Source organism: Dermacentor variabilis, chromosome 11, assembly GCF_050947875.1.
Source record: "Dermacentor variabilis isolate Ectoservices chromosome 11, ASM5094787v1, whole genome shotgun sequence".
NCBI classification, from domain to species: Eukaryota; Metazoa; Arthropoda; class Arachnida; order Ixodida; family Ixodidae; genus Dermacentor; species Dermacentor variabilis.
In genome coordinates, this window is record NC_134578.1 from 40,876,865 (window position 1) to 40,890,845 (window position 13,981).

General features: G+C 43.2%; 2 protein-coding genes across 3 annotated transcripts in view; one reads left to right on the forward strand and one right to left on the reverse strand.

Moving 5' to 3' along the window:
* The window catches only part of LOC142563685 (male-specific histamine-binding salivary protein-like), a 134,300-nt gene that overhangs the window by 50,482 nt on the left and 69,837 nt on the right, over positions 1-13,981 (forward strand). The gene's annotated exons all lie outside the window — the stretch shown is intronic.
* On the reverse strand, positions 1,796-12,642 carry LOC142563824 (female-specific histamine-binding protein 1-like). 2 transcript variants are annotated; one of them, XM_075674469.1, is made up of 5 exons: positions 12,420-12,642; positions 11,603-11,760; positions 6,251-6,330; positions 4,994-5,095; positions 1,796-2,095 (listed from the first exon to the last, which is right to left on the reverse strand). In XM_075674469.1, the coding sequence occupies exons 1-5, from the start codon at positions 12,600-12,602 to the stop codon at positions 1,959-1,961; spliced, it is 660 nt and encodes a 219-aa protein (XP_075530584.1). In that variant the 5' UTR covers positions 12,603-12,642; the 3' UTR covers positions 1,796-1,958. The 2 variants fall into 2 exon arrangements, with proteins under 2 accessions (XP_075530584.1, XP_075530583.1); XM_075674468.1 differs by having other exon boundaries at positions 6,251-6,342.

A 13,981-nucleotide genomic window follows, 5' to 3' on the forward strand; every position in this document is an offset into this window, starting at 1 on the left:
AACAAGGTTAACCCTAGGAGCCTAGGAAAATTAGGAAGGGACGCAAGAGAAGAGATAATAGGACAGTAAAAGAAAGAAGATAGGAAAGAAAAAGATTGAAGAGGGGGACAGGAAAACGTGACTACCAATTTCCCTCGGGTGGGTCAGTCCGGTGGTGCCGTCTACGTGAAGCCGAGGCCAAAGAGGTGTGTTGCTTCCTCCGAGGGGCCTTAAAGGTCCGAACACCCGGCATCGGCTCAACCCCTAGGATCCACCTTTCCCGGACACGGCTAAGCCGCGCACGGCTACACGCGGGAGGGTCCAACCCTCGTGTGCTCGGGTATGTGCACGTATTTAAATCTTGGTGGATGAAAGTTGGGACCCTGTATAAGCGTTAGATAGCATTTTCGCGCTACTTTTTTTCATTGGCAATGACCCTCTCGACCCGTCTGAGAAAGCCAAAAAAGATAGTTTTGCTGTTCCACGGGTGCTGTGAATGCGAATAGCGTATGCACTGAGTAAGATAAAAAATGGTTTAATTTTCGCTTTTAACATATCACTCCATAGCTTTGGGGGAATTCTGTATCTGCGACAAGTATTTTTGTTGTTGTTGTAGTTGCCTAGTAAATGTTGTTCATAACAGATGTAGCGTCTCAGGGTTACGATTATAAATTTATCTCAGGTGAAGCCTCGAATCCTTAGCGTGCACGCTGGGTTTCAGTTTCATAGGAAACCTGCTGGCTGACGTTCAACGAAAGCCTACTACGCTACAGCACGCTATCTGACATCATTTGGAAACCATTGCCGTCTTGGAAGACGGCGTCCGTTGTGGAGCTGGGAGAATAAAATGTATTTGTCTCGTTTTATAGCTAGTAATACAACGAATGGGCAGTTGGACAAAACGGATAGTAAAGCTGGCATTCAGTTGAATTTAACGAACAGGTTTATAGGGAACCGTGACGCATTGTGGCCCACTTAGTCGGTGCAAAAGAAAACAGAAAAAGAAAATCAGGAAGTAAAACTTATTATAAACCCTGAGAAAGATTTTTCTAGTTTATCTTGCAGATGCCGATGCTGTAAAGGTGACGTTACAAACTTAAACTAAACATCTTTTCTCGAGTAGGCCTCGAGGAAAAATCCCCGGGGCTTACAGGGACACAGAAATATTGCACTGAATATAAAAAAGAAGCACGAACAAAAGGCTTCTGCTAAACCTCCGCTTTGTTATTTGTGCCTGTTGCATTGAACATAAAAATAAAGCACGAAGAAACTGTTTTCTCTAAACCTTCGCTTTGTTGTTTGCACGTGTTTTTTTAATCATGATGTATCATATATCGGCCTTAAAATGCATGCAAGGTTACATGAAAAGAACACATTGAGTACCATTCGGAGGATGTACTAGATATTGAAAAAAAGTCACACTGGGATTGAAATTAACCATGGCCTTATGACAGAACCGTGCTATAAGCGTTTTCTAGTGGCAGTTTCTTTTACTGAGAAAAAGAGGAAGATAGCCGGTAGTCTGGTGAAAGGAGAGTGCTCACTAAATTGACGCACATGATAGTCAAGCGGAGGAACATGGTAACTCCGTAAAGTAGAAAATTGCGGAGAAACCTTCAAAGATTACGCTTGTAACTTAAGTGGCACATTAAGCTGCACAGAAAATGTACCGTATCTGTACAAGCGGTTGGCAATTGTGATGATTTTGCAACCACGAATCTTTGCCATCTGAATCCCCAGGTTGAAAAGATAGACTAAAATGGGGACAATGTAGAAAAGCAGCACAAAGGAGAGAGTGGACTACAGAAGCGTTGGAATGAGCGAGTAAGCTTTATTTGAAATTGAAAATGTCCTCTATACAACAATAAACACACCTGAGCGTCACAGTGCAACACGTGACTAACATCCGATGACAATTGTTAACCCTGTCTGCTGCTGTGAACGTGAGGTCCTTCGTATCATAAAGCAACAGTGACCACTTAGTCACTGTTGCACTTCTCCTTTTCGTATGGGTCGTAAGTTCCTCGTTGCGCACAGAGCATATCAAATAAAAAGTAGCAACATAGAGGGACAGTGTCATTTTTGAGGGGTTCCTCGTTGGCCCAAAGTTCACATCCTGAAAAGATAGTTTCGGGGGACATCTGTAAGCTACAACACGTACGACGGCCGCGTCAAGCATCACACGTGCCATAGGGCATTCAGCACCGAACACATAAATGTCATTCTGAAGCTTGTACGGTACAGACTAGAGCAGTGCACGGGCTCGGGCTGACCCGAACACCTCGGGCAGGGCCGTCCGAAGAATTTGAGCGCTGGTCGGGGCGGAGCCTGAGCTTGAAGCCGCGGGTCCGGGCTGGGGTCGGATTTGACACCATGGGCCTGGGCCAGACTCGGGCCGGCTCATTAAAGCGCCTAAGCCACGTCTTCGCGCACGCATGAGCATTGTACATTTTATATTCTAAGGAATTCTGTGCCAAGCTTAAGTGGCACGGGGAAAAAGCTGGCTCTTATTAAACCTTAGCAAATAAAATAAAAATAAAATTGACGAAGTTCTCATTTTTTTCTTTCCCAGAAAAGTGAACATTCTTCCCGTGTACGGAAAAGTAAATAGCACAAAAACTGCTCTTCAAACCATTTCCCTGTTACCGCTTTTGCGATTGCACTACCGCAACTCTCAATACTGTTGTATTACTTTGGCACTTAAGCTAACTATTTCTACTTGTGCGTTTATTTTATGTTTTATGTTCCTGTAATTAGCCTGTTTCTAAAGATATACATATTAATTCGTATGCTAATTGACCTCATCGGCCGTAATTATGCTTTCGAGGTGGAAGAAAAACCACCACCAATGGAAGAAAAACCAGCACAGCCAATGGGCCAGGTCACTGATGTTCCCATGGGAAAAACAAAAATTTCCCTGTTTCATTGCTGATGCACTACAGCTCATTCGACAGCAAGAAGTGGACGCTGACATATACGGTACAATCTGTATGTAAAAATTATATTGTTCATTACTTGCAGGCTTGGCCTGGTCATGCACACGTGGGCCTTGGCTAAGTTTAGGTGAATTTGGGTGTTTCACGTGCCAAAACCTCGCTGTGATTACGTGGCATGCAGTAGTGGGTGACCCCTAATTAATTTTGATCACCAGGGGATCCTTAACATGGAGCGAATGCACGTTACGTGGGATAAGCTCAGTAATGAACGCCTTAGCCCGTACCAGGCCCGGGTGGGGCCCGGGCGGGGATCGCCCATGTAAACTCTGTCCCGGTCCCGGGCCGTAAAATCAGGCCCATGCAGTGCTCTAGTACAGAGTCTTATCGTGATTACCAGATTTCTAAGGGCTCGTTTGGTGCTAGGTGGTCACTCATTAGCAGTGTAAGTAAATGTGAACACTAAAGCACACTACGCATCAGCGTTCTTGCAGTTTCCTTGTCAGTGAAAGAGCTGCGATTTTCGCATGTCACCCGTGGAAACCGTGTATCATAAACTGAGATCTGATTAGTTTTTTTGATTTTCTTGTAGGCTTATTCGAACCAGGTTTGGACCTTGTATATAGTTCTTGTGTCTGGCTGGGTCTGCCTGCTGGCGCTACCCTCTCTACTAAAAAAAAAGAGGCTGTCACTAGATACGAGCCTCGTGATAACAAAGCTTTCTTAGGAGCCGAAATTCGCAAACGGGATAAGGCTATGTTACAATTGGTTACCGAAACAAATAAAGCTGACTGAGTGTAATTATAAACAATTCCATAATATCCCTATACAAATTGTGCGTCGCCTTCGAAAATATAATTTTCAAGTTTTCCGTTGCCTCCCTTTTCCTAAGCATTTTAGTCCCGCTTTTCAAAGGTGGTGCGCTAAACGCGAAAAGACGAGGTGAACGCGGGGCCGGGCACCTCAAGCATACGACAGCATTCGCTCTCAAAACGGGTTTCACAAAAATAAAAAAAATACCGAAATGGCCGACTTCATGACTCCGTAAAAGTAGCAACGTGGTGTTGCAATGGCAGCAATCAATGAAAATGAATTTTTCAGTCTTTGCTTCGTCATACTTTCTATCAGTGCACTACACCGTTGCACATCACTCTAGCATAACCCCGTCACGCGTTTCCTTGCTTAACGCAAAATCCAACCGGTGCACTACCGCCTTGTTACTTTACGTAGTCACTGATTCAGCTACAAAACAGAGTTGGTTGTCGGAGGTCCTTTTTTTTAGAGCGCAGCTGTTGCGCTTGCTGAGTACGTGGATGTGTCTTTACTTCGCATCCTCGGTTACTTTTGCGGCATAACTCCGAAACACGGGAAAAATAACTGGAAACAATTTTACCGAGCTGGCAACCGTTAATTACGTTTTTTAATGCATTAACAAATTTGAGATTCGTGCTTGCACAAGTGTACAAGTAGTCATGAATTTAGGTAGAAAAAGAATTTGACTGATTGTCTCATCAATACAAAAACGAAAAATGCAATCTCCCGTTTGCGTAAGCAGATAGCGTAAAAGAACGTCGGTCCAATCTTTGAATATCGAAGCCCCTATCTTAATTAGCTTGGCCCGCGTTATCTGGGATACCTCGCATGTGCATGCAGTCTCAAAAAAAAAAAAACCGTAGCTAGAAGTGGTGTCTGTGACGTCCTCGTTCATTACTTGTGCTGTTAGTGTGCTGGAGTTCACAGCTTTAGTAGTACAGCCTTCACAGTGTCATCGTTGACCCATATACGTGGCCGTCGCTCTAGTCAACGGAAGTGTTGTGGCCGTCATTTGTGCGACTATATATGGAAGGCATCTAGCAGTCATATTTACGCGTAACACCCAGTTTCTGGCGAGATTTTCACATTATCCTTACAGTTTCGCTAAGTTGAGATGAATTATTTTATTGTGTATTTTACCAGCTTTGCCATGGTTAACATGCTGGGAAAAACATTCTATGCAAAAAGTATATGATCAACACGACTTCTTTACGGTTCACTAAACTTAACCGGCTATTTATGTATAAAGGAATATTTTGGTTACGAACCTGTGTCGTCACTGTAGTCATTGTATTCATTTCCATATTGGACTCTCATAAGTGTGCATGTGTTACTTGTAAAGATAATAGTATTATTTACAAGCGTGCAATCTGCAAGGAGTTACAGAGGAAAATATAGTTAGCAGTACAAACAGTTCTAATAGTGCTGAAGCGAAAGTACAGCAAGAAGGTCCAAAAAATTGGCTGGGGCTTATTTAAGGTTAAGCCTTGATATCTCGAAGCGAAAAGGTTCAGTGATGCTTATGGTTTAGCTTATGGTTATGCTTTATGATTTAGCCTATGTTTATGCTTACGGTTTAGCTTATGGTTATGCTTTATGATTTAGCCTATTTATATGCTTACGGGTTAACTTATGGATATGCTTATGGTTTAAGTTATCGATATGCTTACGGTTTAGCTTATGGCTATGCTTTATGGTTCAGCCTATGGTTATGCTAACGGTTTTACTTATGGATATGCTTTGGTTAGCTTGTGGTGATGCTATACGTGGGGCTTGTGTAGTTATGGAAATTGCTTAACAATGATATATACCATAGGTTATGCAGGATTATTAAACTCCTTTATTGATCATTGTTGGGCACATTGCCTTGCGATTTCTGTACAGTCATAAACACAGTTGTCTGTATCGGTAGCATCACTCTCTTCTCTTTCCATGTTGAATGCGCACGCCTATTCTCTGGCAAACGCTTATATAGTCGGCCTCCGCGATAAACACGCGCTTGCGGCAAACGTCAAACAATGACACATAGCGCGTGGCAGTGGCTACCTGCGCCGACTCCCAACACGCTTACAGAGCCATTTCAGACTCCGAACACGCTTACGGAGCCAATTCAGACATACGCCGGCTCGCTCGAAGCGCGGTGTTGACTAGCGTAGTGAAGCTTTTCGCTTCAAAAACAGTCTTGACAATACGTAAATAAAGTGATTTGCTGAGTAGCATTATCAGTTTCAGTAAAAGCATACAATTACTTGCGACAGAGGTAGGTAACGAGAGCTTAGTAAATTGGTACTGGTACATCGAAACAAGGCCATTAAAGCTAACTGAGAGAAGAACAATGAGAAATATAGAGATTCATGTAGGAATATAGCACCGTCAGAGGGCAAAACATTCACCATTAACTCTGATACTGAACTCGTTTACCGTGAGCGGACACTTCCTACCCATCAGCCCTGATTTGGACACGCCTTAGTACTATATCAAAGGATAAATAAGCCGTACGAGAATCCGACAGAAGGCAAACTTACCAGGTAGCTGGTACTGAATGGCGTTAGACATACTGTACCCGTACGTAGTAGTGAGTTTGCTTGACATATTTAGCGTATATCTGGAACGTAGACTTCCATGAATAAAAAAATAATGTCTGGGGATATTTGCGAAGGTGAGTTTCTTGTTATGTGCATCAAGTTGAGCGCCGAACTAGGCAAAAATTCAGCTGTATTTAACATGTACTTCTACGAGCGTTTGCTTCAGATATTGACATTAAATTCCGCAAAATACGCAGGAATCCTACACTGAATCAAATTACACTTCATGATCATCTTCAACCTGGTTAAGCACACTGCAGGGCAAAGGCCTCTCCCATACTTCTCCAACTACCCCGGTCATCTACAAATTGTGGCCATGTCGTCCCTGGAAACTTCTTAATCACATCCGCCCATCTAACTTTCAGCCGCCCCCTGCTACGCTTCCCTTCCCTTGGAATCCAGTCCGTAACCCTTAAATGACCATACGTTATCTTCCCTACTCATTACATGTCCTGCCCATGCCCATTTCTTTTTCTTGATTTAAACTAAGATGTCATTACCTCGCGTTTGTTCCATCAGCCAATCTGCTCTTTTCTTATCCCTTAACGTTACACCCATCATTCTTCTTTCCGTAGCTCGTTGCGTCGTCCTCAATTTAAGTAGAGCCCTTTTTGTAAGCCTCCAGGTTTCTGCCCCGTACGTGAGTACTGGTAAGACACAGCTGTTATACACTTTTCCCTTGAGGTATAATGGCAACCTGCTGTTCATGATCTGAGAATGCCTGCCAAACGCACCCCAGCCCATTCTTATTCTTCTGATTATTTCCGTCTCTTGATCCGTATCCGCGGTCACTACCTACCCTTAGTAGATGTATTCCCTTACCACTTCCAGTGCCTCGCTACCTATCGTAAACTGCTGTTCTCTTCCGAGAGCATGCATGCTCCTCTCCAGGAGGAGCATGCATTGTAGTTGGTCCGCTGAGTTACTAGGCAATATCATCAGCGAATCTCAGGTTACTAAGGTATTCTCTATTAACTCTTATGCCCAATTCTTCCCAATCCAGGTCTCTAAATACCTCCGGTAAGCGGGCTGTGAATAGCATTGGAGAGATCGTATCTCCCGGCCTGACGCCATTCTTTATTGGGATTTTGTTGCTTTCTTTAAGGAGGACTACGGTGGCTGTGGAGCCGCTATAGATAAATTTCAGTGTTTTCACATACGGCTCGTCTACACCCTGATTCCGTAATGCCTCCATGACTGCTGAGGTTTCCACTGAATCAAACGCTTTCTCGTAATCAATGAAATCTATATATGAGGGTTGGTTATATTCCGCATATTTCTCTATCACCTGATTGATAGTGTGAATATGGTCTATTGTTGAGTAGCCTTTACGGAATCCTGCCTGGTCCTTTGGTTGACAGAAGTCTAAGGTGTTCCTGATTCTATTTGCGATTACCTTAGTAAATACTTTGTAGGCAGCGGCGAGTGAGCGGATCGGTCTATAATTTTTCCAGTCTTTGGCGTCCCCTTTCTTATGAAACAGGGTTATGTTAGCGTTCTTCCAAGATTCCGGTACGCTCGAGGTCATGAGGCATTGCGTATACAGGGTGGCCAGTTTTTCTAGAACAATCTGCCCACCATCCTTCAACAAATGTGCTGTTACCTGATCCTCCCCAGCTGCCTTTCCCCTTTTGATAGCTCCCAAGGCTTTCCTTACTTCTTCCGACGTTACTTGTGGAATTTCAAATTGCTCTAGACTATTCTCTCTTTCATTATCGTCGTGGGTGCCACTGGTGCTGTATAAATCTCTATAGAACTCCTCAGCCACTTGAACTATCCCATCCATATTAGTAATGATATTGCCGGCTTTGCTTCTTAACGCATTCATGTGATTCCTGCCTATTCCTAGTTTCATCTTGTGTGCTTTTAGGCTTCCTCCGTTCCTGAGAGCATGTTCATTTCTATCCATGTTATAGTTTCTTATGTCAGCTGTCTTACGCTTATTGATTAACTTCGAAAGTTCTGGCAGATCTATTCTAGCTGTAGGGTTAGAGGCTTTCACGCATTCGCGTTTCTTGATCAGATCTTTCGTCTCCTGCGATAGCTTACTCTTATCCTGTCTAATGGAGTTACCACTGACTTCTACTGCACACTCCTTAATTATGCCCATAAGATTGTCGTTCATTGTTTCAGCACTAAGGTCCTCTTACTGAGTTAAAGTCGAATACCTGTTCTGTTGCTTGATCCGGAATTCCTCTATTTTCCCTGTCACCGCTAAGCCATTGATCAGCTTCTTATGTACCAGTTTCTTCCATTCCCTTCTCCAGTCTAGGATAATTCGAGTTCTTACCATCCTATGGTAACTGCAGCGCACCATGCCGAACACGTCTACATCTTGTCTGATGCCAGGGTAAGCGTAGAGTATAAGGTCTATTTCATTTCGAGTCTCGTCATTCGGGCTCCTCCACGTCCACGTTCGACTATCCCGCTTGCGGAAGAAGGTATTCATTATCCGCATATTATTCTGTTCTGCAAAGTCTACTAATAACTCTCCCCTGCTATTCCTAGTGCATATGCCATATTCCCCCACTGGCTTGCCTCCAGCCTGCTCTTGCCTACCTTGGCATTCAGGTCGCCAATCAGTACAGTGTATTTTGTTTTGACTTTACCCATCGCCGATTCGACGTCTTCATAGAAGCTTTCGACTTCCTGGTCATCATGACTGGATGTAGGGGCGTACACCTGTACGACCTTCAATTTGTACCTCTTATTAATTCTCACAACAAGACCTGCCACACTCTCAATAATGCTATAGGATTTCTGTATGTTACCAGCTATATTGTTGTTAATCAGGAATCCGATTCCTTTGTCTCGACTCTCCCCTAAGCCCCGGTAGCACAGGACGTGCCCGCTTTTTAGCACTGCATATGCTTCATTTGTCCTCCTAACTTCACTGAGCCCTATTATATCCCATTTACTGCGCTCTAATTCCTACAATAGCACTGGTAGACTCGCCTCACTAGATAACGTTCTAGCGTTAAACGTTGCCAGGTTCAGATTCCAATGGCGGCCTGTCCGGATCCAGGGAGTCTTAGCACCCTCTGCTGCGTCACAGGTATGACCACCGTGGTCAGTTCCTTCGCAGCTGCTGGGGACAGATGGCCGGGGTTTGATTGTTGTATTCATATACGAGGTTGTTGCCTAGTACTGCACCAGGGTGGTCAGTCCTGCTCTTGTGCGTTATCCGTTGTGGTCACCGGGATCAGGCCGCACTCCAGGCCTGTTTGTGCAATTTTATCAACACGCGTTGTTTTTTTATTCCGGTGGAAAAGTGTGCGGCACCGGGATTCGAACCATGCTCTTTTTGCACGCGAGGTGGATGCTCTACCTCTACGCCACCGCTGCAGCTCGGATACAAATTACGGGTAGATGCTATTAACACACAGACAGAGATAAACACACACGCACGCGCACGAAGGCGAGCAAAAGAACAGCCATCCGAAACCTGTGCTTTTATAAATGCCTTTACAAAGATGTATAAAATCTGGTGAAATGAATAGCTAGAGAACGCGATGAGTGAAGCTCCTTGCATACCTATTTGCCGAATAAACCGTTTTTAATAAGCTGTCTCAACAACAAGATGAAAACTGAACATTTTATGGTAGCTGTTTTCTTTGTGCGTACGGATAGAGGAATGGCTGCCATCCTCACTTCATCGTGGGTTTCCTGAAATAGCTGGAGTTGGAAGTTGGCGCCTTGCTAGTTCTTGTTTTCGGTGTATGACTTCTTGCGCAATATCTACGACGATGATGAATACACGTTTAATTAGCATAAAATGGTTTTCGTCCTAAGGTAGGAGGCCACCCTCAATCCAGGATGCTGTGGTCCGATAATTCGTCTGCGCCTGGGTCATAAACTTGCGCTTAAAATGAATTCACCTCTTCTTTCGAATCAAATACATTTAGATATATATTTCAGTTGTTTATACAGTCTATGAATACTGACGACGCGAACAACAGAGGCGACGTTTAGGTATACAAGCCGCAAGTTTATCCACTGATCCTCATTTACTTGGCATGTCATGGACGAATATTGTGTCATATATAGAGACAATACATCATTATTTACCGGTAATAACTTTAGATACAGGATATGAGAAATTGTGGAAGCAGCACTTGGACGGACACACATTACCATTGTTTTGCACAAGGCTCTCATAAAAATAGGACTAACTTCCTCTAATGAAAAAAAAATTTAGCAGTGGTAAAGAAAACCACAGGTTTTCAAGTTTTACGTCGTACAACTTCCATCTGAATAGAAGGAAAAATATAGACGGGCAGGGGCCTGTGGAATAATTGTGACCACCTGGGCTTCTTTATCGTGGACCGATTGGTCGCTATATGAGCATTTTTTTCTATTCCACCCACTTGAATATGTGGCCCCCGCGGTTGAGACAGAACCTGCAATCTCGAGCAAAGCTGCAAAACACCATAGCGAAAGTGCTACTGTGGCGGCTAAGACCAGTGTTGCAGGGCTTCGCTAATGTTTTGTATCACGTAGTGTCGAGAGGAGAAAGCTGAGTTTGTGATGTTTTTCGGCATTCTAGATAGTATTGAACGACGTCATATTGCGTGTTAACGATCAACGCATTTATAGCGGTTTCTTCTGGGAAAATAGCACATGCTCTGTTATGGTGGGCTTGAATTGCTGTATTCACTAATGTCTGCTAATTTTTACCTTTATACAAATATTGCGCGAGACATTCATTAACTAAAATTGTGGTACTTCATCCGAATTGGCGTGTAACCGCACTCATCTAAAGAAAACTTATGTTGTAAATATTGGATCGTCAAGGAGGTTTGTATATTCATTTCAACAAAAATTTGGCGCAGTCTTCATGTGTTTAAGGTTTTTATCGTAAGTGCAACTAGTCTGAAAGGATGTGTTCAAACTTGGTAGTGTAGCATTTGTTTTGAACTTTTTCGGCGCCTCGTCTCGGCCCTAAATGAATGTTTTCATTGTGAGATCGTAAGGGGTCAATAAATCTATGCTGTTAAACAAGCACCGCTGCGTCATGGTCAGTAGGAATGAGGCAAAGTTTAGACAAAGAAAATACATGCACACGGTACAAGAGCTCACGCCTTCGCATTACAGCCCTGCACCTCGAAATAAGATAGCAAAGCAAAAGTACTGGTTTCTGCATCGTCTTGATGGCTCACTGCGACACATTACTTACATTATGATAAAAAACGAAGTACAGCGCGAAGCACCAGGACCTTGTCCTTCGTGCTGTAGGTCGTTTTTTATCATGACCTAATAAACTAGCTAAAGCAACCACCCTTGTTTACTTACTTTGTCGACCCTGACGAGTTTTCGAATGAGAAATAAGTCGTACTGTTGCTTTCCTTGACGTGTCGCATGCTGACGCAAGAAAAATTGGTGCCCCACAACTTGTCTACTTTACTGTACGTCGATCTGACAAGGTAAAATGTTGCGGTTTCATTTAAGACCTGAAATGGAAGAGAATAAATACGTGAAGTACCCGTCTGAACAGAATACAAGGTAAAATAAAACCTAAATTTGTTCGGAAGCTAAACAGGTTACCTTTCGTTTCTGTTTCGTTTTGTTTTTGTTCTGTTTTTTCTGTTACGGTAAATTCATTTAACAATTATACAGTGCCATTTGAAAAATCTGTCTTAAACATCTTTTTAATGTAGCTTTCGGTGACCACGAGACACGAGTTGACATTTCACAGTTTCCGAAAGTGTCGCGATGAAATAGATGCATTTCAATTATTTCTCATAGCTTTAACCAAATTCCGTCAGAAAACTACGTATCCTGTGCTTGCATTGCAAAATTTCTGCACATGGCCAGAAATTCCCCAATACAAGCATGCGACTTAGGTAACACAAGAAATGAAGAATTATTCCCATTCCAGGGAATAATAGAACTCTGTTGTCGCTGTGGTGGTTCGATTATATCGCGTAGTTCACAAAACTCACGAGCAGTACGCTGGTCTTTATATCTAAGTGTAGTGGTTTGGTGCACGTGGCCTCTCCAATTTCTGCTCGAAAAGTAAGCTCAATGTCATCCCCGCACGTTCTATTCTTTTACTTTCCACGCTTTTGCTTGGAAATGCAGATAATCTACTGTAAAACTCAGCGCTCACCTGCTCTGCGTGCTGATATTTTCCAAGCCTTGTCTCGTTTGCCCACACTGGGCGCTGTCTAGATTCCCTTTCCTGAACCATCGAAACTTCGGTTTCCTTATTGAACTCCCTCGCAGATACCATGTCGGTGGATTCGATGCCGGGGGCCCCTCCCAGTGCAAGGAATGCCAATATTAGATACATCACCGCGGTAACTTTTGCTCACAGTGAAGGCGAAGGCGCACCTTTCGTTTCGTGAATTTTATACTTATCCCTACATGTTCTCGTATGTCATTGCTCTCAAAGGCAATGAACTTTTCACGTTTCTACACAAACGTTCTTTGACATTCAGAAGGAATTTAGTTGCTAGACTGTCACTTCATTGTTACGAATCCTGCACTGTAGACAGATGCCAGCCTACCTTTGACGTCAATGACATAAATTATTGACGTACCTGGAAAAATTATGCTCATGTCGGTGATGGAGCACTACGTGGTAGTACTTGGATATGTTAACACCGTAGCTGGAAAAACTGAATTGCACTTTTTTTCTGATGTTCTTCTACCCGTAGCTTCTTTAACAGTGCTAGAGAACAGAACTGAAGCTGAATATTGGGAAAGGTTTTGTGTATGGGAATCGTAGTCATTGACGGTCGATATCGACTGGGGGCTATCATGGTGATGCCACCTGGTTTCACGGATGCTGTTAGCGTGCAGCGCTCTTTGCCTACCTGTCACGGTTTGGCGTGGCTGCTGCTATATATATATATATATATATATATATATATATATATATATATATATACGAAGCTTATATGTGCCCAGAATGCAAGTGCAGGGAACTGGCTTATTTGCTCTCTGTATGCTGGCAAACAAGCCAGTGGGAGCTGGCTCTTATCTATTTGCTTAACGACAAAAAAAACAATCCCATTGTAAAACCTAAATCTCTGTATCCTAGATACGCATGTTCGTAGTGACGGCATTCTTCAGAGGTGGAAAATAAATGCTCGGGTAAGAGATAATGATATGAAAAGAACTTCATTGGGTAATTTTTAATGAGCTTCAGAACTTTTCTACATGACTTATGCTTTGAAACGAATGGGTAAATGTTTCTCAGAATATATTTCGTTTAATACTTATTGGACTTCAAGAAACAACCTGAGTAACTGAAGGCGACTGGGAATAGTGTTGTCCGAATATTGTAACGATTAAGGAGTCTGTACCAAAGTGTGAGTGACGAATGCAGCCCTTTATTGTGGCAACTAGTGCCCTCCAAAAAATAGTAATACTTGTAGTAACACAATAGTGGCGAGCACAATTGTCGATCGTCAAAACCTGATGCACGGGTCAAGTGCGTCGCTTATTACATTGAAGCGTAATCGCTAGGTCTCGCGTCCGTTCCAGAATGTGCACCATTAATCGCGTCGCGTACACAATCTGATCAGAAAATATTTTTTCGCTGTAGACTCAGGGACAAGATAAGAAAGAACTGCGGAAACATGAAGGCAATTCATGCACCGAGCAGTAGCTTGGTAACAGTGGTTAGCTGGTAAAAGAACGACCATCGCGAGAAGATAAGCAATG

What these genes read in the sequence shown, in the direction of transcription:
- LOC142563824 (XM_075674468.1), bottom strand. Translation starts at nt 12,602, where the DNA reads ATGTATCTAATATTGGCATTCCTTGCACTGGGAGGGGCCCCCGGCATC. An exon ending in CATTCAGTACCAGCTACCTG is followed by an intron (nt 5,096 to 6,250) that starts GTAAGTTTGCCT and finishes AACTCCTTGCAG; the next exon opens with ATTGCACGCTTGTAAATAAT. An exon ending in TGACTACAGTGACGACACAG is followed by an intron (nt 2,096 to 4,993) that starts GTTCGTAACCAA and finishes CTATCTTTTCAG; the next exon opens with GATGTGAACTTTGGGCCAAC.